Source organism: Camponotus vicinus, unplaced genomic scaffold, assembly GCF_025532165.1.
Source record: "Camponotus vicinus isolate PSW18456_S1 unplaced genomic scaffold, iyCamVici1.0 SCAF_3, whole genome shotgun sequence".
NCBI lineage: Eukaryota > Metazoa > Arthropoda > Insecta > Hymenoptera > Formicidae > Camponotus > Camponotus vicinus.
In genome coordinates, this window is record NW_028141967.1 from 4,278,907 (window position 1) to 4,306,129 (window position 27,223).

General features: G+C 34.1%; 2 protein-coding genes across 7 annotated transcripts in view; one reads left to right on the plus strand and one right to left on the minus strand.

The window, feature by feature from the left end:
- Window positions 1-9,827, plus strand: part of Utx (Utx histone demethylase) — an 81,190-nt gene extending 71,363 nt beyond the window's left edge. For all 3 annotated transcript variants that reach the window (XM_083094651.1, XM_083094652.1, XM_083094653.1), the window contains 2 exons: window positions 1,141-1,734; window positions 2,810-9,827. In XM_083094651.1, the coding sequence (XP_082950777.1) occupies window positions 1,141-1,734; window positions 2,810-3,124 (909 nt within the window). In that variant the 3' untranslated portion in view covers window positions 3,125-9,827. The remainder of the gene's footprint in view (window positions 1-1,140; window positions 1,735-2,809) is intronic.
- Window positions 8,480-26,866, minus strand: Adcy8 (adenylyl cyclase 78C). 4 transcript variants are annotated; one of them, XM_083094657.1, is made up of 20 exons: window positions 26,723-26,866; window positions 25,257-25,305; window positions 24,051-24,298; window positions 23,808-23,965; window positions 22,940-23,129; window positions 21,542-21,726; window positions 20,835-21,033; window positions 18,682-18,840; window positions 17,945-18,174; window positions 17,195-17,331; window positions 16,591-16,912; window positions 15,789-15,992; window positions 15,413-15,510; window positions 14,378-14,908; window positions 13,488-13,823; window positions 12,925-13,162; window positions 12,437-12,563; window positions 12,229-12,335; window positions 11,101-11,364; window positions 8,480-10,975 (listed from the first exon to the last, which is right to left on the minus strand). In XM_083094657.1, the coding sequence occupies exons 2-20, from the start codon at window positions 25,289-25,291 to the stop codon at window positions 10,757-10,759; spliced, it is 3,987 nt and encodes a 1,328-aa protein (XP_082950783.1). In that variant the 5' UTR covers window positions 25,292-25,305; window positions 26,723-26,866; the 3' UTR covers window positions 8,480-10,756. The 4 variants fall into 4 exon arrangements, with proteins under 4 accessions (XP_082950783.1, XP_082950781.1, XP_082950782.1 ...); XM_083094655.1 differs by having other exon boundaries at window positions 25,257-25,415; window positions 26,723-26,860; XM_083094656.1 differs by having other exon boundaries at window positions 25,257-25,431; window positions 26,723-26,860.
- Between the last annotated feature and the right edge of the window lie 357 nt (window positions 26,867-27,223).

Genomic DNA, 27,223 nt, shown 5'->3' on the forward strand with positions numbered 1-27,223 from the left:
ATCACCTCCCCCCCCCCCTCATTTTAGGAATCACTGACGTAGAGTACATTGGAACCTCAAAATAGTAAATCATCGATCGTTTTGATAAATTATAAACCAGGGACATGGGTTGAACATTTATCTGTAAACTATAATATCTACATCTTTGTATAAACAATGTAAATTATATCATCTATGTCAATATTGAGTAATCCTTATAATAACTTTTTACGGGGAATGTTGTGAGAAATAGATTTATGTAGACAAATTAGGATAGTTCTATTTAAAAGACCTAAGTTAATCTTCATATGATCTTTTAGCACCTATTTCAAATTAATATCTCTATCTTTTTTCTCTCTTCAAACAACTTTTGTTTGAAGCATTTTTTCTATAATAAAAAATAAAAATTTTTTTTGAAGGAGGAATAAATTAAAATGAGACACCCTATATAAAGGATGCAATATTCTTTTTCGAGGTGTTATTATATATTATTGAGAGGTTCCAGTATATTTTCTGCATAGCATTTGAAGAATATTTTGAATAAATGAAGAGTTTAAGGGAAGAATAGATCAAGTCACTTGGTGTCACTTTTACAATAGAGCATTTTTTAAAGATTAATACTTAGGAATTTGGTCCAAATAAATAAAAATTTAATTAAAATTGACACATAAGAGTAAAATTACATAAATAACGCCCGTTATTTTTGTAATTTTAGGTTTGAAATAACCCAACAATTAATAAGAAGGAAATGTTGTTTCTTCCCTGCTGTGGCTCTTATGTGCCCATTTTGATTTAATTTTTCATTTTTTTTAAAATCTGCGTACTTTTTTAAGTGAGTTCTGATAATAATACGACAGAGCTTGAAGTAGTTTTGATCAGCAATAACTCATTGCATAATTTTATTAATAACAATCTGTATTTTTACAACAAATAAAAAATCCCTCTGTTGGTGTGACTTAAACACGTTCTTCCCTCGTACGCACATTCTTTCATCGTTTCTTCCTTCGAGTAAGTTTTTTCTTTATTTTTATGATAAGATAATCTAACATTATTTCATCAGACCTACAACATTCCAGTGCTATTTCGAAAAGACGAAAAATGGATTCGGTACGTTCGTGTCCTGTATTCTTCAAACGTATTAAGCCTTGTACTCCTTTTCAGGTACCAGGCAGCAGAACACCCGGCCACCAGGAGAACAATAATTTTTGTTCCATCAACATCAACATCGGACCAGGCGATTGCGAATGGTTCGCGGTACCGGACGCCTACTGGGGCATGATATGCTCGCTCTGCGAGCGCAACGGCATCAGTTACTTGCACGGCAGCTGGTGGCCGAACCTGGACGACCTGAACGAGGAGAACATCCCGGTGTACAGGTTTCTCCAACGACCGGGCGATCTCGTGTGGGTGAATGCTGGTTGCGTGCACTGGGTGCAAGCAGTCGGCTGGTGCAACAACATCGCGTGGAACGTCGGACCGCTCACCGCCAGACAGTATCAGCTTGCAATTGAGCGCTACGAATGGAATAAATTGCAGGCCTTTAAATCGATTGTGCCCATGGTGCATCTGTCGTGGAACCTGGCGCGCAACATCAAGGTATCGGATCCGCGGCTGTTCGAGCTCATCAAGAACTGCTTGCTGCGGACAATACGACAGTGTTGCTTGATACTAGAGTTTGTGAAGAGCAAGGGGGTGGAAGTGCGTTTCCACGGCCGGGGCAAGAATGAGGCTTCGCATTATTGCGGCCAATGCGAGGTGCATGTCTTTTTTTCTCATAAATGTTTCAGTAAAACAATTTTCGTAGAAATCTACTATCACACAGAAGACATATAGAATTCTACACACATTTCATTCTATGAAATCTTTTCATTCTATGAAAGTAAAGAAAATAGATATCTGATATCTGATATCTTTTGAGATGTCAAAACTATTTTCTTTTCTAATAGAAAACAAGCGTTGAAAAAAAAAACAAATTTAGTTTATTTCATTTTTTTAATATAATATTTATTATATATTCTTTTTTATGTATATTATTTATTATATTTCTTTTCATTTTTAATATATAATATTTCTTATATATTCTTTTTAACATATTTCTTCATATTCTTTTTTTTAATATTGTTTTTGTTCATATTGTTTTAGTCAATATATAATAAAAGAAACTAGAGTTCTTATATTTTTAATTTATCTTTTTTCAAAAATAATTTTAATAAAATAATGAGATTTTTGTGGTAAATCATTACATCAAACACAACATGGTTCGAATAATTTTTAATTAGATGCATAACAAAAATTTTTTTTTATGCATTTGAAAATTATCCAAATTATGTTACATGTGATATCATTTTAATCGCAAAAATTTTATTAATTCATTAAAATTACTTTAAAAAAAATATATTAAGATTGTATGTGAGCTTTAGTTTTATTGTATTAAAATAGTGGCTAAAGCACATTTTAAAAAATTATAAACTGCATTTTTGTATTTATAATAAAGTTCAAATTCATTCAAGTTTAGTTTTGATTTGTTTTTGGAGAATTTATTTAATTAAAAATAGCAATTATATATAAGTCAATTGAAATGCGATTTACATTTAAAATAATAGTTAAAATTTATCATCTAAAAAATAAAAGATAGAAGAAAAATTAATTTGTAATAATCAAATTATAAAAAGATATTAAGTATGAACAAAAAAAAAAACAAAATTTTGAAGAAAATGAAGCTTGTGTATTTCGCAAAAACGTATTTTATTTTAAAAAATTTGTTTTTTTCTATTTAAATCTCTAATTCTTCTCTATATTCTCATTTAATATATCATTTTATTCTTTACAGATCGAGGTATTCAATATTCTATTTATTCGCGAGCAAGAGAAACGTCACGTAGTGCATTGCATGGATTGCGCGCGTAAGCAATCTCCATCGTTGGAAGGATTCGTCTGCCTCGAGGAGTATCGCATGCGCGACTTGATGGATGTCTACGACGGATTCACCTTACACATGCCGCAGGTTACCGCCACCACCTCCGCCACCACTCCCTCATCGTCGTCATCATCGTCGTCATCGGCGGTAGCGGCGGCGGCGGCGGCGATGTCGACCATGTCGACCATGTCGACCATGTCACAGGCACAGATCGGCCAGTCCTCCTGAGGTTACATGCAACACAGATATTTAGACTTTCTCGGCACTCTGCAACAGTAGTGATCACCACCATCCGGGAAATGCGGATTCTTCCCGGATGGTTATTGCTACTAGCGTTATTCCTTGCGGGTAACGAGAGGACATTTGTTGCGATAAGCATCATTATCAGTGTACCTGAGAGCTACTCGAAACGAACCGGGACCGGCTCCTTGAAAGCTCTTCATAGGCGATCGTCTACGAATGTTCCAAATGAAACAGGCAGAGCATGACATTAATTTCGATTTTAGAAAAAGGCAAGGATTTAGTAAAAATTATTGAATCTTCAAAAAATGTTATTATAGACAATGTCTCTTGATAAAAAAACTTTTTCTAAAATCGACATCTGAAATATTATAGGTCATGCGTTGCCTCGTCATAATAATTGTATATTTTTGCCTCAATTTGTGTACGATATGACTTTTAAGCGCACTCCGTAAGTTTTGCGTGAGCCGATCCTGGGGAAGAAAGAGAAGGAGAGGAAAGTCCTCGAGGCGATCGCTCATTAGTTAGCGTTGTTTGTACAAATCTAGTTGGCTTATATCTTTAAAAAGGAAGGAGAAAAGGAAAAGTCGCCGTTCAATTTATTCTCTGTAAATATGCGACGGCGATCACATGATTTTCTTCTTAGCTCTTGGGTATCGACTTGGAGAAGACTGTTCCCGACTGTCGGAGGATGTAAAATAGCGTGTAATAATCGCCCCGCGGCATCGTCATGCGATCGTTTCCGTTTTGGTACGTTGGACGCTTTCTTTCATCAGACTCCTTATCATCATATAATTAATTATCGTGGAGAATTGCGGATGAATCGCGCAAACAGCGGACGTAGAATTTAATTTTCGAGTTGTCCTCTTTCATTCTTCATTCTCTTTAGAATCGGTTGACTTACAAGACTTGGCGATAACGTGATTCACTGCCACTTACGAAGACGCTGGGAGAAAGAGAGATTAGCCGTTTATTAAGTGTATTATACAGTGTAAAATTGCGTAACGGAATGAACGATCGCTCGTCGTTAATTGATCGTTGTTAGGAAAATATACGTATGAAGGCAAGCTACTGCCACTACGTGGAACTGCTCAAACTATTTATACATTTTTGTATACAAATCGACGTCGAGGGTCTTGAAAAAGCAAAAAAAAATCAAGAAAATTAGCGAGGGTGTCGTTAGGGCGTGGAATGATCTCTACTGCCAACTAACACACATTATCTCTCAATTGACATGAGAAACGAATTTTTGATTTCTCGTCGTGTAAAATTTAAATCTTCCCTGCATAAGCACTTTAGGTCTCGGAAAGTTCGATCTCCAGGAGGGGACTGTCGATTGATTGTCGTTGATTGTCAAAGTTAATAAACGGAGAAATAAAAGAAATTGGAAACACAAAAGATGGATCTGACGAAACAAAGCGGAATAGTGAAGTTTGAGGCTCCAAAGCGTTGTCAAATTTTCGAATTTTGTCACATTGTTCTCGCGTAATGAGTTAGCTAACTTTTGTAAAGCTTTGGTCTCCCGTAGAAATTCTATTCTCGCGATGAGGGCTTAAAATACACTTGCGTTGACAGAATCCTTAACATTTAACTAGACCAAAAAAAAATATGCGCGCAGGGCGATGATACGCGAGAGGTTTTTCGCGAAGAGTCGAAGAGAGAGATACGCCAGCAGGAGAGAAAGAGCTTCTGTTCATCAGGTTATAACTTTAAGAGAACAAACGTACCTTTTCACTCACAGTCTCGTCAATTGATCACGGCGTTCGTAGCCGATACAACGTGCCAGACCGCCACCTTGTATATTAACGTTCGATTCGGAGGAATTTAAGGATTAAGAGCGACTTATCTGTCTTATTCGTCATCAAACGTCCAACCCAAAAACGCGAAAAACAGGTTGAATTGAACGCTTCAGGTTCTCTTCATGGCTTTATAGATATCGAGGGGCAAAAAATTGCGCGCGAATCTTCTCGGCAAATAATTCCTTGAAGAAGCTGCAAACAGTGTTCACTTAATTCAAGGGGCAGCGAAGAGGACCAATTCGCGACGGATATGGATTCGCTTTTAACTTTCAACTCCTCGATCCTCCAGGTCCCAATAAGTCGCGCAGGGAAAGAGGGGGACAAAAAGAGAGAAGAAAAAGTAGTTAGCTGTTCGTTCCATGAGAGAAAAGATCATCCGCGAGAGGAGGATGTATTTTTGAATATCTAGAAGCGCCTAGTTCCACTGAGTGAGTAGTTTCGAGAGAAAATAACTGCCGCGTTCTCTTCTATTTTCCGTACATTAAATGCCTCGACATTCGCTAAATTGACATATCAATGTCTCGTTTTATGTATCAAGGACTTGTATTATTATCATTTTTTTTTTAAGAATAGACGAGCCGATTAGGTTTCGTCGCAGATCGAGTTTTCAAATTGAGACGTCCGAAGGGGATGATTCAACAATGATCTTCTGGCGAATGTTGGGCATCTGTACATGTGTAACTTAGCGTACGTTAAAGACGATCACACGCGACGCTTCCGGACGAAGTGTGTAAAAAAGGAAAGGGGGGGAGGGATAAAATATACGAGACAGGGTCTCCGCCATAGAAGAGCGTAGAGGGAGGGAGGAGGGATGGTAAATAATTTCGTTTTTCACATTTTAGATCAAGAACGTTATATGATCTCAACTTTGCATGATGCCGGTGGAAAAGGAAAGTGATCCATGCATATATATATATATATATATATATATATATATATATATATATATATATATCGTATTATATTATCTCGCCGGCAGCCGCAAGTTTCGAACTGACTCGACATCCTTCGATTAATCATTAATTCGTAAATTATACATATACATTCACATACACACACACACACGTACATACATATATATACACGGGAATCACTAGAAAAAAACTGCCTTCTAAGATCCCTTCAGAAATATTGGTTTTACACAAAAAAAATATTTAAAACGAAGATTAAATAATTTTGAAAAAGTTATGTCTTATTTTTTTAGATGAAGGTGCTAAAAAGTTCGAAAATCATCTTTATTTTTTTAAACAGAGAATCACTCTAATTTGTTTATAAATCAATTCCTTGCAATATTTATCACTGTCTAAATAAAATAAAATAGAAATAAAGACAACTGAAATGTAACCTTTTCAAAATTATTTCATTTTTATTTTAAATGTTTTTGTAGAAAATTAATACTTGTAAGGAGATCTTAGAAGTCTATTTTTTAGTGATTTACTGTGTGTAAACATATTATAAATATATAAATATATGAATATAAATAAATAAATAAATAAATATCATAGGTAAAATATAATGTAAAGGATAAGGATGTTAGGCAAATTTATAAGAATGTAGAGAACTCCTTCGAGAGCGAGAGCTCCTTTGTAGTTGAAGAAAAACGAAAGCATTCGTTTGTGTCGTGCGTTTGTTCGATATTTTTGTAAATTAATACAAAATTAAGGCGATTATAATCCACCCGAATTTGGAAAAACTTGAGAGCCCCTTTAATCGTGTTCTTTATATAGGGTGTCTACTTTTTAGAAAAACATGGGAAACCTGGAATTCTCAGGGAATTCTCTTTTGTATCTGAAAGAGTCAGGGAATTCTTATGGAATTTTATTGAATTCGAGTTCTTTAAAAAAATTCTCTCTTCGATAATTTTGCTCTTGTAAGTAGCTAAGTGAATTGTGGGGGGGTTTACAATACATTACAAATATAATATCTATCTCTGTTTATATATTTAATGTCTCTACGAAATATTGAACATGCAATACAAGTATTTTATTGCAATTTTTAATGATAAAAAGTGAAAAATGTCTATCTTACGAAAACTATTCAGTACATTTACAAATCTAGCATTTGAGACTTAAATGTTTCTCCTTTACATAAATGACATCGCATACAATAAAGAAATTTATTTTAGAAAATTGTATCAAAAAATTTTCAAAGTATTCTTTTTATCTGGAATTTCGAATAGAAATACTTAAAAAATCAGGAAATTTTTCTATAGTGTTTGAGTAGACACCTCTTGTCATAAAAGTCTCTCTTCATCGAGTTTAATTCTTTCATCGATAAAAATTGGTAAATGAGATTCGCAAGAAAGGATAACACACGTCGGCAAAATATTACTTTTTTTTCTATAACCTGGGAAAAAAAGGTTCCTGAAAGTTTCCTGAAATCAAATCCGCAAGCAAAATTATACATTGTGCTTGTAGTAAAAGATTTTTTGATATTTCCATATTAAAAGTTCTTTTTTATATTTTCATGTTAAAATACAATATTCAAGCAATATTCAAATTAAAAAAAAAATGTAAAATACAATATTCAAAAATGTAGAAAAATCATTTTTGAAGAGCTGTAACCCCATTTTTCTCGTAAATCTGACTTGATAGGACATTTTTGCTTACGGATTCGATTTCAAAAAATTATACAAAAAATTATAGGAAATTACTTTTCTTTTCTAGACCAAACCAAAATCATGCAGACCTGTGTAATCGGATGCGTACAAACGAGTTTGAGCGTTCTCGACAAACATAAAGATAAGGACGATCATTGATCCTTCATGAACTGTAATATATGTAATCTAAAAATCTGAAAAATTTTCGAAAAGCGAGAAATTTCTTCTTTTTCCTAAAAAATTAACTTTGTGTCCATGAAGGATTAATTAAATTGTCGTTCATATAAGAGGATAGAGAATGCGTAAAAACATATTTTCGCTATAAACCGTGCTACTACTATTATTATTACTACTATTACTATTACTACTACTACTACTATTGATAATTTAAATTGTACACCCTAAAAGAACCGAGATATGAAAAAGAACTATGCAGACCAGACGAGAATTTATTTTTGATCCGTGAAATATAATATATAGGGAAGTAATATTTTTCTCATCAATCCAAGCCGTACATATATACATATGTACACATATACATATACACACACATACATTTGTATATATACGGATAAACCTGTATAAAGAGCGTAGCGTTAATTAGACATATATATATATATATATATATATATAGAGCGAGCCATTAATATAGCTAGCAATCGTACGAGTATATATGTGTATAGATTTTGAAAAAGAATGGCTGAAATACTACTACTACTACTACTACTACTACTACTACTATTACTACTACGTCGCTATGTAAGCTATGTGTATTTCTTAACGACAGAACAACAACAACAAAGTGAAAACGTTCACTGCCAAATTGTGATAAGCGTGAGAAATCCCACCTTTAAGCCAGGAGCGTTTTCTTGACTTCTGATCGCATTGACCAATCGTTTCCGCCCTCTTCCCCCTTTCCCTTCACAATCTTCACCCCCCCTCCTCTTTCCCTCCTCATATTCTGTAATAATAATAAATAGTTACCGCGCATCCAATCCGATCATAGTCATCTATTTTTCCTTAAATGATGAAGCTAGAGAAATAATAATTTAGATAAAGAGAGGAGAGAAGAAGTTAGTCTCGACCAATGCAGCTAGAAACGAAGGAAAATCGCTCCCCTATTTTAAGGGCCATAAATTTAAATGGCCGTATTTTAACGACAGACAGATATTGTAGAATGAAGCGATATTTTTAACGGGGCACGTTTTATTGTCGAGAAAAGAAAAAGATGTAGAAGAGAGAAAGAGAGCGAGAGGGAGTGGAAGAGAGAGAGAGAGAGACGGGCGTGAAAAGATAAAAAAAGAGAGAAAGAATCATCCGGACCGCCTTTTTAACGCTCTTCTAATTGTATGTTCATTACGTGTACAGTGCCTTTGTATCTTAAAAGAGACAAGTTCCCCCTTTTCTCGTTCCGTAAAAAGCGATCCTCGCGCGGGCAAAATTTTCCGAGCACCTCCCTCTTTGATGAGAAAATTATCTCTAACCAATCCCAAAAAGGATGTAATTATAATATAAGGAATTTCAATCGATTGTTTATTTTTATTTGTTATAGCTTTTGCTAGATTGAATATTTTAAAATTTTATAATATTGATTAGAGACGAAATATGTTATTGAATATTACAATTGTAATTATTGATTTTAATTAAAAATAATACTTAACGATTCTGTTGCATTTTATTAAATTAATTAAAAATTGTAATTAATAATTTTATAATTTATATCGTTAAATGTTTATCGAAATGCTGAGAATATGTTTTATTCTACATATTTTTTTGAAGAGGAAAATAGGATTGGCCGCCCAAAGTGTCAAGGAAACCTGAGATTCTCTCCTTGACAGCGTTAAAAAAAAATGTAACGAATGCAATTGAAATTCCTGCTTCTCCTTGGAATCGAAATTCTTTCTCCGAAGGGTGTGAAATTTTGCCTACACGAGAGAGAAGGGGGACGCGCACGGTCCTTCCTACGTGTCGTGACGTTCTTCTTGACTAGGTTCGTAATTGTAATGAATTGTCTAATGATTAATATGTAAAATTAGATTAATTATTCGCGAGTATGTTGTAAAAGTCGTGTACAGTCGAATCGACGGACTTCAAATCCGTCGATTCGAAAGAAAGAGAGAAAGAGAGAGAGAGAGAGAGTGGTGGCGTCCCGTGGTCACCTCCCCCCTTGTGTAGTTAGCCTTATTATAATTATCATTATTGCCATTATTATCATGGATTATTATTACAATTATAAATATTGATTATAAATATTGTGTTTACCGTAATAATGTAATATACGAGGTTACACGGAGAGCTCCCCCCTCCCGAGGTGTTGTATATTTTTCCAGTCACAATAATAATTCCTTTCATCGTTACAGAGCGAAGTGAGTGATGCTGCTCTCATTCTGTGATAAAATGAAGCGACCGACAATTTATATATGAATTTTAATTAATTATTATTAATTTCTTCATTTTAGATTAATAGCGATTAGTTGGAATCATTTTGCTGTGTAATAAAGCGGAAGAAGTTTCAATTAAAGTAAGCTGTAATCAAGGAAAGGCGTGTGTAACTCGTCTTTATATAAGATGGATTATTTATTGTAAGTGTGCTATATACATTCAACATCTTGTGGCAAAAAATGACACTGGAAATGAAATTGGACGAAAAAAATATCCCTCTTCGTCATCTGAATATCCAGATACTTGTCTCGTTGGATCGCTGCAAAAGCAATCGTCTTCGTTTCTCTCGCAATATTATTTTATCATTAAAATTATAGATAGGATTTTATTTTATTTTATTTTTTTATCGACATTTTTCTAGACGAGATCCCAGCAAACATCAAATAACGTTTATATAATTGTTAGTTGTAATTTCCCACTCAACAATATAACGGTAATATAACTGTTATGTAACTGTTATATAACATGTAACGGTTATATTGTTGAGTGGGAAATTATAACTAACAATTATATAACTGTTATTTGGTATTTGCTGGGATCCCAGCAAACACCAAGTAACAGTTATATAACTGTTATATAACTGTTACAGGTTATATAACATGTAACAGTTATATTGTTGAGTGGGAAATTATAACTAACAATTATATAACTGTTATTTGATGTTTGCTGGGATATATTGCAGTCCTTCATTATCGGAGATTCGCGTTCTCCATTATTATACGTGAAGACGGATCTTTTGCATCAATCTAACAGCGAAACTTTTCGATCATAATCGTCGATCTACGTCCTTCGCAGAGCCTGTTTCCTGATTTGCTTGCGACGCGCTTGAACCACCCCGTAAACGACCGCGGCGAGGCTGCGACAGGTACTCCTGTGCCTGGGGGTACCCTCTTGCTGCAGGGTTGCCTTGCCCAGCACAAAGTACGTCTCCATCGTGCCCTTCCCTTTCACCTCGATTAGCCCGCGTTTCTGCGTCTGGTAACCCCTCGACTCCAAAAACTGCGCACACATACAATGACTTAATGATTGATGATTTATTTATTAATTAATAATCTAGACCAACTGCTAATTGCCAGTTTAGGTGATAAATCCTTGAAGAATTGCTCTGGATTTATTGTTATTACCCTGGCGATATCGTGCGGGACTTGGATCTTTCCCATCACGCCGGTGGAGTCCATCCTGGAAGCCTCGTTGACGGTGTTGCCCCAGATATCGAAGACCGGCTTGCGGGCCCCGATCACGCCACCAACGAGGGGTCCGCAACTGATGCCCACTCGCAGATCGAAGTTGTTAAACGAGTGAACGTTGACGTCCTCGAGACGGTGGCGCATAGCGACCGCATAATCCACCAGTCTGCACAGGTGTTCCATGTCATCGCCGCAGTTATCCTGCCATTTATTCGAATTTTAACTCTTTGCAAACTCGTTCTTTCTCTGCAGAAACTGAATCCTCTGACATCAGGCTCAATCTTAGAATTTATGATGTTTTGACCCAGCGAACACCAAATAACAGTTATATAACTGTTAGTTATAATTTCCCACTCGACAATATAACTGTTACATGTTATACAGGGTGTATCTGAAATGATGCACTAAACTTTAGGAGCGTATTCTAGAGGTCAAAATAAGACTTTTTTTTCCTATGAACATGGATCCGCAAATGAACCCCTCCGAGCTAGAGGCCCCTAAAGTTTGGGGAAAAAATTGAAAAACTTGTTATTTATGGATTGCCTTATTATTTGATCTTGGTTTTGACGTTACCTATCACTCTCTCTTGAGAGATAAATAAAGTTGCGGGTGTTTGATCAATTTCACACATTTTCGAATTTTAGTTTGGAAGGGGGTTCATTTGCGGACCCATGTTCATAGGAAAAAAAAGTCTTATTTTGACCTCTAGAATATGCTCCTAAAGTTTAGTGCATCATTTCAGATACACCCTGTATAACAGTTACATAACATGTAACAGTTATATTGTCGAGTGGGAAATTACAACTAACAATTATATAAATGTTACTTGGTGTTTGCTGGGAATAAAAATTTAGCAAAAAAAAAATGATTTTGATAAATATAAATTGAGTCAAATAATTTATACAAAGCAGGATTTATTTTGAAAAATTATCTAGAAGGAGGAGAGAAGATTTGAGATCAAAGAATTAATAAAAAAATGATTCTTATATATCCTATAATTAAAGAGATAATATTTCTAATTATTGTTGTACTGTCATATCATGTAGAAATATTTGATATAATTACAGTTTGGCTGGGGTTTAGTCCCGATGCGGCCATATAAGTAGCACCGACCGTCTTTATCTTCTCGATGCACTGAAACGCCGTCTCATCCAGTAGTTCGTCGAAATCAGCTGTTAAATAAATTACATGTCGATTACAATCGAACACGTAAATTTCATATATTGCGATTTATAAAATGGCCTGATTTTATAAAATCTAAGGATCACCGTACCAATGATTTCATTAAGCAAGCGAATGCACTCCATTCCCTTGTTGACGTCCTCTGAATAGAACTCTGTAAAGTTTGGCACGCTGGCGAACATCACGCCGACCTTGTCTCGCGATTGTGAGTAGAGTTCCTGGATTAATAAAATTAATAGTAGAGCTAATAGCTATATAGGGTGGTTTAAGAGTCTGGAAACGGTCAATTATCTCCTTTTATCTCCAATTATCTTCTTTGTAAAAACATGATTGATTACAGAATCTGTCATTAAAAGGACATTCTGAAGGCGATACCCTTATCTCCACCTAAAATGACTCTTTCTTCGTTTTTTAACACAAATACCTTTTGTAAACAGCCATTATGCTCAATAGAGTTAAGTGAATCACTTAATTTGATGTATATTTGTCTATCTCTTTTAGTTTAGATAAGATAAAAGAGGATGGCCACTTTAGATGGGATCCCGTATCAAACACTGTGAGATGACGAATTTCTCTTACTTCCGGTGCGCGATCTGCCGTGAGAAAGTGATGTGCCACGTGATCTGGCAGGATATTTTTCAGGAGTTGCATATTGTTGTGTCGTGATTCGATCATATCGTTCAACTCCCTTTCAGCTTGCTGCTTCCAGAGGAAGTCGAGTCGCGAAGTCACCTCCACCAGTCTACCGTGATACGTGACCATCACGAGGAAGACTGTCAGGAAGGTCAGCATCTGAGCCGGCAGGGATATCGCCGATCTAGAAGAGAGATTAAAGTTATTAATGAACTTTTATAAACAACATGTCGAGTTCTATTATTATTGATTTTAAATTGATAATTAAATTCTGTTGATTCCCAGCAAACACTAAATAACAGTTATATAACTGTTAGTTATAATTTCCCACTCGACAATATAACTGTTACATGTTATGTAACAGTTACATAACAGTTACCTAACATGTAACAGTTATATAACAGTTACATAACATGTAACAGTTATATTGCTGAGTGGGAAATTACACCTAACAGTTACATAAATGTTACTTGGTGTTTGCTGGGTTAAGTTTAAGCCGAGAGACTTACGTGTGTCTTTCCCCCTCGGTAAACATGTCCTTGCACACGATGAGGATCAGCACTGCGTACACCAGGACGATTGCCGCGGCCAGCGCCGTCTTTATTAGATAGTATAGCTTCAGGGCTGAGGCGAGCGCGATCAGACATAAGATCCAAGTGAACACAATGTATTCCGGTCGGATACAGTCAGCCTCCTGGAACTCGTCGAAATTGTTAAGAGCAAACGGGTGGGTTTGATTCTCATCGTCGGCAATGGAGAGAATCTTTCTCTGGGTTTCACGCTTGCGTGCGACTCGTCTGTAATGTCGGCTCCCGGCTTCCGGTTTCTCATAGTGTTGCTCGTATCTGAAATAACAATGGTAAAACAAACCCAGCAAGCACTAAGTAACATTTATATAACTGTTAGTTGTAATTTCTCACTCAACAATATAACATGTTATATAACAGTTACATAACAGTTAATAACAGTTACATAACAGTTAATAACAGTTACATAACAGTTAATAACAGTTAATAACAGTTACATAACAGTTAATAACAGTTACATAACAGTTAATAACAGTTACATAACAGTTACATAACAGTTAATAACAGTTACATAACAGTTAATAACAGTTACATAACAGTTACATAACAGTTAATAACAGTTAATAACAGTTATATAACAGTTACACAACAGTTATATAACAGTTATATAACAGTTACACAACAGTTATATAACAGTTACATAACAGTTATATTGTTGAGTGGGAAATTATAACAGTTATATAACTGTTATTTGGTGTTTGCTGGGAAATATCGCATAACGTTACAAGAGAAGTCATAGTATTTTGGGGCCGAATACCCTTCAACGAGAGATAAATAGATGAATAAATCGGCTCAGTCGCCATAAAACCGACCTGTAGAACCGGAAGAACTCTCGCCTGCTTCTTCCGGTTTCCCTGCCGTTCACCACTCGCGTTAGTTTCAACTCGATGTTGCTGGAGCCCCCCTCCACGGTATTGTTCTCCGCAGAGGGGACGGTCTTTTGTTCCTCGGGCTCGTCGCTCAGGGCGGCCTCCAAAAACGTCAGGATGAAGTGATCCCGGCCCGATCTCGAGGTAGTCGTCGCGGTCAACTTCTCCGGCGACGGAATTAGAGCCGCCGAGGTCGTCGTCAGAGGTGTTTGCTGCTGGCGCTCGAGCACCATTACTTCCGGATAAGGGCGTATCGCGATGGGGCACGTCAGGACGCCGATGACGGACGTCAATGCCATCAGACTGATGACGCCGCAGATAAAGATGGTGCGGTGCTTCTTGTTGTGCACCAGCATGGACGAGGTGTGCTGCAGGTACGTCGGCATGCCCTTGAACTCCTCCGCCATCACCAGGATTGACGACGCCACCAGGATCACGGTGGTCACCAGCAGAGAGATCAGAAGAATCATGCAGCTGCGATAATCGAGATGAAGAGTCACATTAATATTATCCCAGCAAACACCAAGTAACAGTTATATAACTGTTAGTTATAATTTCCTACTCAACAATATAACTGTTACATAACTGTTATATAACTATTATATAACTGTTATGTGTTAAATAACAATTATATTGTTGAGTGGGAAATTATAACTAACAATTATATAACTGTTACTTGGTGTTTGCTGGGATGTAATACATTGTTATGATGCATAAATTATTTTTTAGTTTATAAAATATATTTTAATTTATTTTATTATTTTTTTTTGTATCGACAGGAATTTAAATTTATATAATACACGAGGCTCTCGTGCTTTTATTTAAGGATTCAATCTATTTTTGAGAATAAAAAAATTAATTCTCTTTTTACATTTTCCAAACTTTTTTAATATTCTTCTAAAAAATCCTAAAAGTTATCAATTTTTCATATTGCTAAAGTAAAAAATTGAGCTCTTAAATTCAACTTCGTTTACTCACTCTGACAAGATTATAGCTTGGCAAATGGCGATGAAGAGCCATATAACGAAGCAGCATATCATGTTGGATTTGAACATATCCTCTCGCAATTGATCAAACTACGACATAATTAATTAATATATGAAATATAAAATAATTAATTAATATATGAAATATAAAATAATTAATTAATATATGGAATATCTCATACACTTTTTTCCTTTTTTTTCAATATGAAAATTATTGATGTTTTATTAAGAAAAGATCGATTTCAAATCGATCCAAGAATCCAACATTAAAATAATAGATGCTTTATTTGGAACATAACTTGTGTAATTTTCTTTTTATTAATTCAAGGACACTTTAGTAGATAAAATTAATGCAATTGATTGTTCACCTTGGATTCCAAGCTCTCGTCATTATAACGCAAAGTCCATGTATTTATGTTGGCCAATCTCATGCGTTTGTTACTGGCGGTCTCGATAGCGTTCTTCTTCTCGAATGTCGTCGAAGTCGCCTTGTGACTCGGTTTGGCCGGTTGACCGTTTTCCTCCTCGAGGTATTCGGACTCCAAATTACTCATCGACGTAGCTGTATTCAACTGCGATCGCAAAATAAATAAGAAAAGTAATAATAATACTTAATTTATAAATTTAATTTAATTTTAAATTTTAAATTTATTAATTTAATTTTTAATTTTAAAGTTATTAATTTAATTTTTAATTTTAAATTTATTAATTTAATTTTAAATTTTAAATTTATTAATTTAATTTTTAATTTATAAATTTTTTTCTTAACTTATAAATTTTTAATAAAGATCCTAATTTTTTCAAATTTCATTAGTGAAGTAGTATAACATTGTGTGTATGTATGTATGTATGTACATAAATTAATTAACATTTGATTGCATTTGATTAGATTAATTCAGCCCAATTAAAAAATTTATAAGGCATAAATTTGTCTGATTATTTCATTATTTGAAAATTTATATTAATATACATATATTTAACTAATATATATATGTAAAATTAATAAAAGATGATAAGATAATTTAATAAAATCAATTAATTAACGACAATTAAAAAATAAATAAACTAACATTTTTCTTGTGTAGATTTTTAAAATTGCAATTGAATTTCTTTATACGACATCATATATTGCATCAAAAATTTAATTTAAAAATTGAAATCAACGCTCACATTCTCGAATGGGATTTCAGGCGTCCAATCGACCCCGATATCGTCGTCCACAGTGGAATTCGGAGCCGCGTTGCTATTCGCGGCATGTGGATTGTTTATCTTGAAGCTCTTCTTGTTCTTGCTCGCGGCCATCTCTTCCTCCGACCAGACCTTCGGCTTGGACGAGTGTCGTCGTCTAGACTTGAGGGGTTCCACCTGTTTGATGAGGTACGTCACGACGTTCCTGTCCTTGAGGTAATTGTCCCGCTCGCTACCGTACCCGGGTTCCACCTCGTAAACGTCGTTTAGGCACTTGAGCGCGTCGGCGGAAATGTGCACCCTCCTATAACGAGAAATTTCGTTTCTAGAATTTATGTATCTCGAAAGCTTTCGAAAATTCGTGGGCTTAAAATTTTTTTTTTGAAAATTTTGATAATGAAATTGAAAATGAAATACTGAAAATTAAGAATCTATAAAAGTACATCGTTGATTGCTCGTATGATAAAATTATACTCAAGGAAAAGTAAGGCTTATTAGAATTGCTTGCTTAATATAATTAACTTTATAATATTATTACTGACACTTTTAATTAATATAATGAAATTTTTGTTTTTTATGTACCTACCCTGGTATCCCTCCGCTCTCAAGATGGTTCGCAAGCGTGACGTCATACGACCACACGTCGAACTGCCATTTTCGCAGGCCCAAGACTCCGCACAGCACCGATCCGCTGTGGATTCCTATCCTCATATTCAGGTCCACCTGAAAAGAAATGTGCATTGGAAAGATGAAAAAAAATTCGAGACAACATTTTAAAAATGTAATATAATTCTTTCATTTTTAAGGTAATTTTTTTTATAGGATACATTTAATTTATTTGGAAATACACTGACTCTCAAATATTTGAAGATTCTCTCGTTTTATTTGCATTGCAAGATACCCAAAAATCTGGCAACTGCAGCAATAATTTTTAAATTAAAAAATTAACTGAGGTAAATAAATGATCAACAAATATGATATCGCATGTTTTGAATACTTAATCAATCTAAGTGATAGATATTGAATTTGTATTTGACCTGTTAGTGAAATTTGGAAAGGAAATCTTTCTATGGAGTCTATCTTTATTAAGGTTTTTGTTATAGAGGTTGATTGTGACAGAAAAATTGCTTCTTAAAAAAATCATTCTAGCTGTAGTAACTCATATTTGACAATGGGATAAATTTTGGCAGAAGATATAACTAGAATTTGCTTCTATAAATTCCACATATTACAAATAATTCTAGCAAATACAAAAAAATAACGATACAAAAAATTTTTGTTGTGACAATTTGAAATCTACATCGACAAAACTTTTTCAAGTGTGAAGCGCTAGTACCTTCATGGTGAATCTCACGTCCCGTATCGCCTTAATCATGTGCAGGCCCATCTCTACGCAACAATGGGCGTGATCGCTCCTGGCGATCGGCAGGCCGGAGATGCAGTAGTAACAATCGCCGAGGAGCTTTATCCGCAGACAATGGTTCTCCGCTGAGAGCTTGTCGAAGCGAGCGAAGAGATCATTCAACACCTTGACTAGCTCCTGGGCGCTGCACTGACTCGCGAGAGCTTGAATAAAATTAAGATAGAATGACATTTATTATTATTATATTTATTGTTTTTATTTATTATATCTTTATTTTAATTTATTATTTTTATTATTTATTATTTTAATTTATTATTTTATTTTATTTATTTTAATTTCTTATTTTCATTTCTTTTATTTATTTCTTTTATTATTTTTATTTTAAATTATTTTTATTATTATTATTTATTAACAGGGATATTTATAATTTATTATTTATAATTTATTATTTAACTTGTATAATTTAATTACTTTATTAATTACTTTATAAAAATATTTAAAAAATGTGCATGTTCCTTATTTTTGGATATAGACGCGTAAGAGATTTCTCAGTGAAAATGTCAAGGAAGAATATTGTTATTATTATAAATCGCCACAATTCTCTCTTCGTTACATTCTCTCCGGCCATATTTTTTGTTTTATTTTCAGTGAAATTGAAAATATAAAAAAAAATAATATCTCTCTGCGAGAGAAATTTTTCCCAATCGTACCCGTGAATCCCTTGATGTCGGCAAACAGGATACTGACGTTCTCATAGCGATGGATGTATATCCGATGGAATTGATTCGGCGTGAAGGATATCGTCCCCCCACGTGCCGTCTCGCGAGCGATGTCGCGGATCATCTCCTTTGCAACGAAATCAGGCAATACTGCAATCAAGTAAGAATTATAAGATTAATTGTTTTGATTTTCTTATTTTGATTAAGATATAAAAAACTGTATTTTATATCTATGGATATAAAAACATAAACTTTTTTCTAAATTTGAAAATAATTGATGCAAAAGAAAATTGTCTAAACCTTGCAGTTTATTAAAAAAGATTCTTAATTCAAAAAATACGTTTTATTTAAAAGAATAAACTTGACATCTTGAATATGCAACTTCAATGAATATCTTATTATAACAGATATATTTATTCTCATATTATTGTTTTATTTAATTTGTATAATAATAATCACTTTATCAAAATACAAAAAATATATCCCATATTTTTTTATGCAGATGTGTAAGAGAAACTTCTGTCTCTTTGTGAAAATGTCGAAGAAGAATATTATTATTATTATAAATCGCACAGTTCTGTCTTTTCGTTAAATGTTTATTCATCTAATTTTCAGTTATCAAAAAAAATGGAGAAAAAAGTTTTTTTTATTTTAAAATAAGAAACAGAAGCTATTCAGCTATTTACTACATTAGATATGCATATTTATACGATATTAAGATATAAAAAAGTATACTTTATCCGTGGATATAAAAAACAAGCATATAAATTATTTCTAAATTTTAAGTTTTAAAAATAATTAAAAATAATGTAAAAGAAAATTGTTTACAATTTGTAGCTTATTATAAGAAACTTAATTTAAAAAATACTTTATTTAAAAAGAATCAACTTTGACATCTTAAATATAACTTTAGTTGATACTGTTTTATAAGATATTTATATAATTCATTATTTATGTTATTATTTTGTTGAATTTATAATAATCGCTTTGTAAAAATAAAAAAAAATATGTTCCTTATTCTTTAATGTAAACATGTGAAGAGATTTCTCAGCGAAAGTGACGAGGAAGAATATTATTATTATTGTTATTATTATTATTATAAATTAATTCTCTCTTCGTTAAATTCTTTCGTTTAATTCTCTCTTCATCTACATAATTTTCATCTGTCATAGAAAAGAAAAATGGGTGAAGAAACCCGCTTTAAATTGCGAGACAGACACTAAGTGTTTATACGTCTCAAGTTTAGTTCCCGAAAAGGGCCCCTTCAATTTCCAGGGCTTATAACTTTGTGTAATTAAGGGGTCCGTCATATTATATCAATTCAGCAGAGAGAACACAAACAAATTGTACGACGAGAATTACGAGCAATAGTGGGTCAGAGTTGATATTTATGTAATCCCGGCGTAATGTGTACTCGACGACGACGGTGTGTATTTTCGTCTAGGCTACGAGGAGCAGCGGATCGATATATCGGGTGGGATCTCAGCGGAGGGTAAACGCCGACGTAACGCAAAAGGCTATCGGAAAAACGTGCGTCCAATCGGCGCAATCGGCCGAGAGAGTGTCTAGTGACCCTTTTTGACACTCGGCCGAGCAAATTATGCACGGACGAGCGGCGCCCGCAACCCCCCGCGACCTCCCGCGTGTTACAATAAATATGCACGTAAATACACCAGCCTAGTTACGATCTCTCCCCCTCGGATGGCATCTCGAGAGAGGAGCCCCCGAGTTGCGAATACTTGGATTGTTTCTATAGTTTCTAGCTCTATGAGTGTCCACTTGTCAAAAGCCACCCTTGCCTCCACCGAGAATTTTATTTAAGTATTTACCTTTTAATCGCGCGTTTCTTGTCGAAGTGTCTTTTAGATTAATTATTAGATCCATTAGATACATAGTTTTCTTATTGATTTGTTGAAGAAGATATGTTGAAGAGAATGTGTTCTCGTGGAAGAGAACAAGATTATTAGACTGAACAATTGAGAAATATTTATTATGATCCTAGAAAAAATTTTAGAACATGTGAGGAATATAAAATATAATTTAATTTAATCAAATTTAATGAAATAAGTATATAAATATAATTTAATAAAATAAAAAAAATAAAAATAAGGTGCAGAATCTCTCGAATCTTTTTGCTTCTTTACCCGAGAGCAACAGCTTCTCCTGCCGATTGTTCTCATTCTGCGTGCGCTGCCGCGTTTCTGTGGAACGATGGGTCTCGAGGAAAGCCTGTCGTTGTCCCCGGTCTGTCAGGTACTTGGTGTACATGCCGGCCAGGTTCACAGCCAGGTACAGCAACACGTTCGTCGTCAGCATGCGAACGATGCACGTGACGTCATGCAGCTGCGAGAAATATTTCAAGACCATTCAATTTAATTTAGAGTACTTTATCGATGAATTTTTTGTGAATTAATTAATAATTGAAATTAAATATACGCAAAAAATTAAAATTGTAGCAAAATTTAGCTTCAATTATTAAATAAAATTGATTATATATCATATTATGTAATATTATATTTGCAATTTTATTATAATACTATGTTTGCAATGTTACACTCTAATGTTGCTTTAATTTTAGAATTTGTTTAATCAATTTGTTATAAGAAAATTAATAATTTAATGTTTGATAATTAAATATATGTGGAAAAAAATCGAAAAGAAAGATAATTTTTTTTATATATTATTATACATTATTATTATTTATTATATAAAAGATTATCTCATAATAAATCTCGTAATAAAATTTTTGTCTTTTGATTAAAAAATCTCGGTTATCAATTTAAATATTTTCGAAGATGGATTGGAATTTTAAGGAATTTAAAGGAATTTTAAGAGATCCAAGTTCTCTCACATATGTGGAGTTCCGCAGAAGACTTATGCCAGCCACCACCATGTGTGTTAGCGCCGTTCCATAGCCGGCAAGGACGCACCATCGCAACGGCAGGGGCAGCATCGCATATGGTGCATATACGACGAAGAGAATGTACCACATGAGTCGCTGCTGCGTGGTGAAATTCAGACCGGCACCTATGAAACCTGTGAGAGAAAAAAAAAGAAGAAAGAAGAGCGAGATCAGGATGTCTCTTTAAATCTTGTTTCTTTTCAAAAAAATTCCCTGATTTTCCAGAAATTTTTGTTCAAAATTCCAGGTAAAAAGAAGCTTCAATTTTAGAATTTTTTTATTAATCAATTAATCATAAGAAAATTAATAATTTAATAATTTGGTTTAAATTAAGATTAAATATATTTAATATTAATATTAAATATATTTTGAAGATTTTTTAGTGCAACTTTCTAAAATGAGTTTTTTTTTATTATATGTGTTTTCTAATGTTTCTCATGCATACGAAAGAAAAACATAGAGCTTCTCAAGTATAAATGTTAGATTATATAAATGTACTGAAAAAAATGAATAACTTTCGTAAAATAAACATTTTTCACTTGCATAATATTTTAATATTTTATCGCTAAAAATTACAATAAAAAAATACGTACATATTTAATATTTCGTTAAGACATTAGATGTATACATAAAAATAAACATATATTTATAATATATATATTTTAAACACATAATTCACTTAGTTTGTCAATTGATTAAATGTAAGAGCAAAATGATCGAAAAGAAAATTTTTTTTTAAATTTCCTAAATCCTAAAATTGAATTCTCTAATTTTTCCAGGTATAAAAAAATGAAAATTTTAAGTATTTTCATAAATAGAGACCCTAAAGATATGATACCATTCAGGATGTTGAATTTTCATTTTTTTATTTCATGGCATGTCCGATCTAGGATAAGGGATGCGCAATATTTCGGAGATTATTTTCGCGTCCACAGAATCTGAACCGGTTTCGGTCTCTGGCTTTGGTCCACGCTTCGGCGAGCAACCGTCAGTCCGATTTTAGCTGATCAGTAGAGCAAAACCGCCATTCGATTCAACGACTATGGATTCAATAGAATCGAAATATTGACAATCCCGAGTGAGAAACTATTGGAATAGTGTGAAAACAAGGGAGGGAAAATGAAGCTTTAGTTTATTATCTTTTATTATATATAGAAAAAAAGAAGTTTCAATCCCTTTCCAGGGAAAATTTTTAAATCGATAACTTCATCGAAGGATAGAAAAGTGATGCGAAGAGGGGAAGGGCCGCTCCCGATATTTCCAAATCGAGTAATTATAATTCCGTCGAGTTTATAATTACGGGGATCGATAGGTCGGAATGAAACGCATGAGTCGCGTGGGCCTCACCTTGGGAGTTTATTAATAACCAAGTGAATATCGAGGCCCAGTACAGATGATTGCTGGAAAAGCAATGCCACCAGCCGAGCACACACACCACCAGATTCGCAGCCATGCAACACGCGGCCCATGACAAGCCCTCGATGAGGCCTCCGTTACTTGGGTCCCGTTGCCAAAGCCAAATCGCTGTTAACGTGATCTGAAGAATCAAAATAAAAAGAAAAGAATTTATTTGATAGGAGCAATATACGATTTTATTTAATTGCATAATTTGTTTATACCCAATAAACATCAAGTAACATTTATATAACTGTTAGTTGTAATTTCCCACTCAGCAATATAACTGTTACATGTTATGTAACTGTTACATAACATGTAACAGTTATATTGTTGAGTGGGAAATTATAACTAACATTTATATAACTGTTAATTGTAATTTCCCACTCAGCAATATAACCGTTACATGTTATGTAACTGTTACATAACAGTTATATTGTTGAAAAAATTGGGAAATTATAACTAAGTTATATAACTGTTATTTAGTGTCTGCTGGGTAAGATTAATCCATCCCAGCAAACACCAAGTAACATTTATACAATATAACTGTTATGTAACAGTTACATAACATGTAACGGTTATATTGCTGAGTGGGAAATTACAACTAACAGTTATATAAATGTTAGTTATAATTTCCCACTCAACAATATAACTGTTACATGTTACATAACATGTAAGTTACATAACATGTTATGTAACAGTTACATAACATGTAACAGTTATATTGCTGAGTGGGAAATTACAACTAACAGTTATATAACTGTTATTTGGTGTTTGCGGGGATATTTATTTATTTTTTTTTTCATTGTTTTTTACTCACTTTCAGGCCGAGGTCCACGATGTTCAGCGTAATCAGAGATTTCTGCCTCTGTCGGTTTGAATAGAGAAGATAGGATGTCTCCAGTTGTTTGTTGTGAAAGCTGTTGGTCAGCGAGGGCAAGAATATTCCCTTGTACAGCGTCCCCTTCTTGAAGACATCTGAAACGCAACAGTAGCTTCTAAAATCGAGCTAGATGACAATGACTTTGAGATTGGCGAGAATTTCCCGGAGAAGCTTTCGTACCGCGTTGGGTCTGAGCTTCCTCATCGGGAACAGCCTCTCCCTCGCCGGCAGCGACATCCGATTCTTCTTCCGCATCCTCGATACGCTCGTCGGGCGCTTGATCGTCCTCCTTGACCTCGGCGACGATCTCGGGATCCGCGTTCGACTTCCGATCCTCCCACGCCGCTAGTCCTTCCCGGCCCAGTCTCTCGGAGGTAAGTTTCTTCACCGCCTTGATCCATAATTGTTTCCTCGGCGAAATGCTCGACCTGGTTAATTAATAAATGACAATTGGATTGGACGACGATAATGACTGGGCAGCGTGAAATTTGTCGAAAATAATCCATCTTGTCAAATATTCCGTACATTTTTTCTCTCTCATTGTTAAACAAAATCAGTGAAAAAGTCATTGATTAAAGCAGTATTTATCGAAGATCAATAAGTATTTTACTGATTTCACTTGAGAGTGTTTTATATGGCTATTTAATTCAAATAGATCGAACAATGAAATTTATACTCGTAAAAAATTTGTGGAATTTTTAAAAGATTTTGAGAAAAAATTCTCATAATTTCATATCTTGATAATAAATAATAAGAATGAATTATCCCTTGCAAAAGAATTCTTTTTATATTTTAAAAGAATTTTTTAAAAATATTCTGATAAAAAATGCAACAATAATATTATTAAAAATAATGATTAAAATAATTCTATATAATACAAAATTATACTCGTAAAAATTTCGTGGAATTTTTAAAAGATTTTGAGAAAAAATTTTCATAATTTCATATCTTGATAATAAATAATAAGAATGAATTATCCCTTGCAAAAGAATTCTTTTTATATTTTAAAAGAATTTTTTAAAAATATTCTGATCAAAAATGCAACAATAATATTATTAAAAATAATAATCAAATTAATTCCATATAATACAAAAAATATTTTATTAATAATGAAATAATATTAATAGAAATAATGATTAAAATATATACGCAACAAAAATATATTGTTAATGATGATTAATAAAAATATTATTAAAAATAATGATTAAAATAATTTTACATATATACAATAAAAAATATATTATTAAAAATAATGATCAAAGTATTTTTTGTATGGCTGAATCTTTAGGAGGACGAGATGTTTTTTTATTAAAGTTTAAAATATCTTTATTTTTTTTCAGATCGAACAAATTTCACACTTGACGTACATGATTGGCAATCACTCACTCGTTGATGCTCGTGACATCGCTGTCCAGCATCATGCTCCAGGTCTGTTCTGTAATCATTATCTCCCCGATGATCCGCGGATCACGACTGACCGCTTACGTTGTGATCGTCAGTAAGGCAACAAGTGCCTTAGTGTCATCCGGCATTGTTCACAGACACCTTGAATGAAAACTGACTGCGAGGAAGCGACGATTGCTCGCACCACGGCGACGTTTTTCGAGGCGAGAAACGTCGTTTCTCGGGAGAAAACGGAGAGAAAACGGCCGATGAAGCCGGGAGAACCACTCAGAGAAAATCACGAATCAGCGATTGATCCACGATCGCGATACGTTCGATACTCGACAAGATCCTTGGCTTGGATCCGCGCGCTTTTTACGAGATCGGCGAGATGCGAGAGGCGTCTGGTCGAAGTGTCATGTCTTTTTCCTTTCTCTTCAGCGTATCGGGTCGTGACGAAAACGCCTCCACGGGGACGCCTACGTGTTCCCTTTTTCCCTCTAACACTTTTAAGTGTTCCTTTAATCGCTCCAATGTTGTCAACTTCGATATTCGAATAAAATACGCGAGGTCTGGCGAAAGGGAAGCGACATTGCAAGAAGACAAAAGAGAAGAAATGTTTCTCGTTATATCTTGACGGTTTTAGACTTTATTTATTTATTGAAACTTTTTATTTATTTATTTATATTTTAATTTAAATTAAAATTTCGAAATTATAAAATACTTAGCATCATGTTATACGATATATTATATTAATATTTGTATAAAATATAGTATATAAATAACAAAATAATAATATATAACATATATATAACATATATATAACATATATATAATATATATATAACATATATATAATATATATAACGTATAAAAGAAAATCAATAAGTGGACATAAAATAATTAATATGGAAAATAAAATCTTGCAGAAAAAGATTATGTAATCTTTCGTCGAGAGAAGGTGTTGTTTGAAGAGCTTTATAGATTTATTTTCCAGGTCATTAGGAATTAATTACACGGTAGCCTTTAATCGTCAATAATGTCCATCACCATTTCTGGGATGCTTTCCTTCTCGCCAGGTAACTCGTATCTCGTCAATATTTTTCGCGAAGATTTGCCTCGCTGTTTCTTTGTTTCCACCTCGTTATTTTCGTCACGACACGACGCGCATCTTATTCGGATGAAAAAACGAGATATTCAATCGCGAAGAGTAAGTTACAAGAAGAATACACATATTCGCTATCGAAATTTTACGACACCAAAAAGCCACGATTTTAATCATCTCATAATTATAATTTGTAAGAGAATTATATAATTTACGAATTTTTTAATAATCACAAACAAGAAGCTATTATCGTGTAAGAAAAATGAAAATTTCAGACGATTATATATCTCGTTGCAGCCATTTCAATGAAATAGAAGAGTCATTTTATTGCTTGAATTTGAGAGCTCGATTACGAGCGGCTTACCTTAATCGTGGATCCTCGGCAATGGGAACAATAGCTCCTTCTTGCCGCGTCCTGGCATCGAGTCCGAGGAGTCGCGGGAACTCGAAAATCGCGCGCGCGCGCTTCTCCCGACGAGCGGAATCTACGAGGTGTCCGCGAAGTTCAACTTGCGTCCCCCATCGTCATCGACTCATCCCCCTCTCGTTAGATCCAACGATCCAGCGGAGGGGCGTAGCCGGCACCTCAGAATAGCAATGCTATCATTATTGCGGGTTGAAAGATGCGTATAATTAAAAGTTTCAACTATCTTGGATTTACATATTATTCTGTTAATAATAAATATAATGAGAGAAAAGGCGATCTGCTTGATCATTGAGATATATCGCTAAAGGGAGAAAGAGAAAGAGAGAGAGAGAGAGAGAAAGATATGTTTGATCGACCGTCGAGTTGCACTACTGAAAAATATCCGTGCGCATTTATCGTTGATTCATACCACGAGTTTGATTAAAAATACACATTGGC

Coding starts and splice junctions, on each gene's coding strand:
- Adcy8 (XM_083094655.1), bottom strand. CDS start 25,315: ATGATTACAGAACAGACCTGGAGCATGATGCTGGACAGCGATGTCACG. Junction 18,841..20,834: donor GGAGAAGCTGTTGCTCTCGG/GTAAAGAAGCAA, acceptor ACTTGATTGCAG/TATTGCCTGATTTCGTTGCA. Junction 15,511..15,788: donor ACGAGAGCTTGGAATCCAAG/GTGAACAATCAA, acceptor ATTATGTCGTAG/TTTGATCAATTGCGAGAGGA.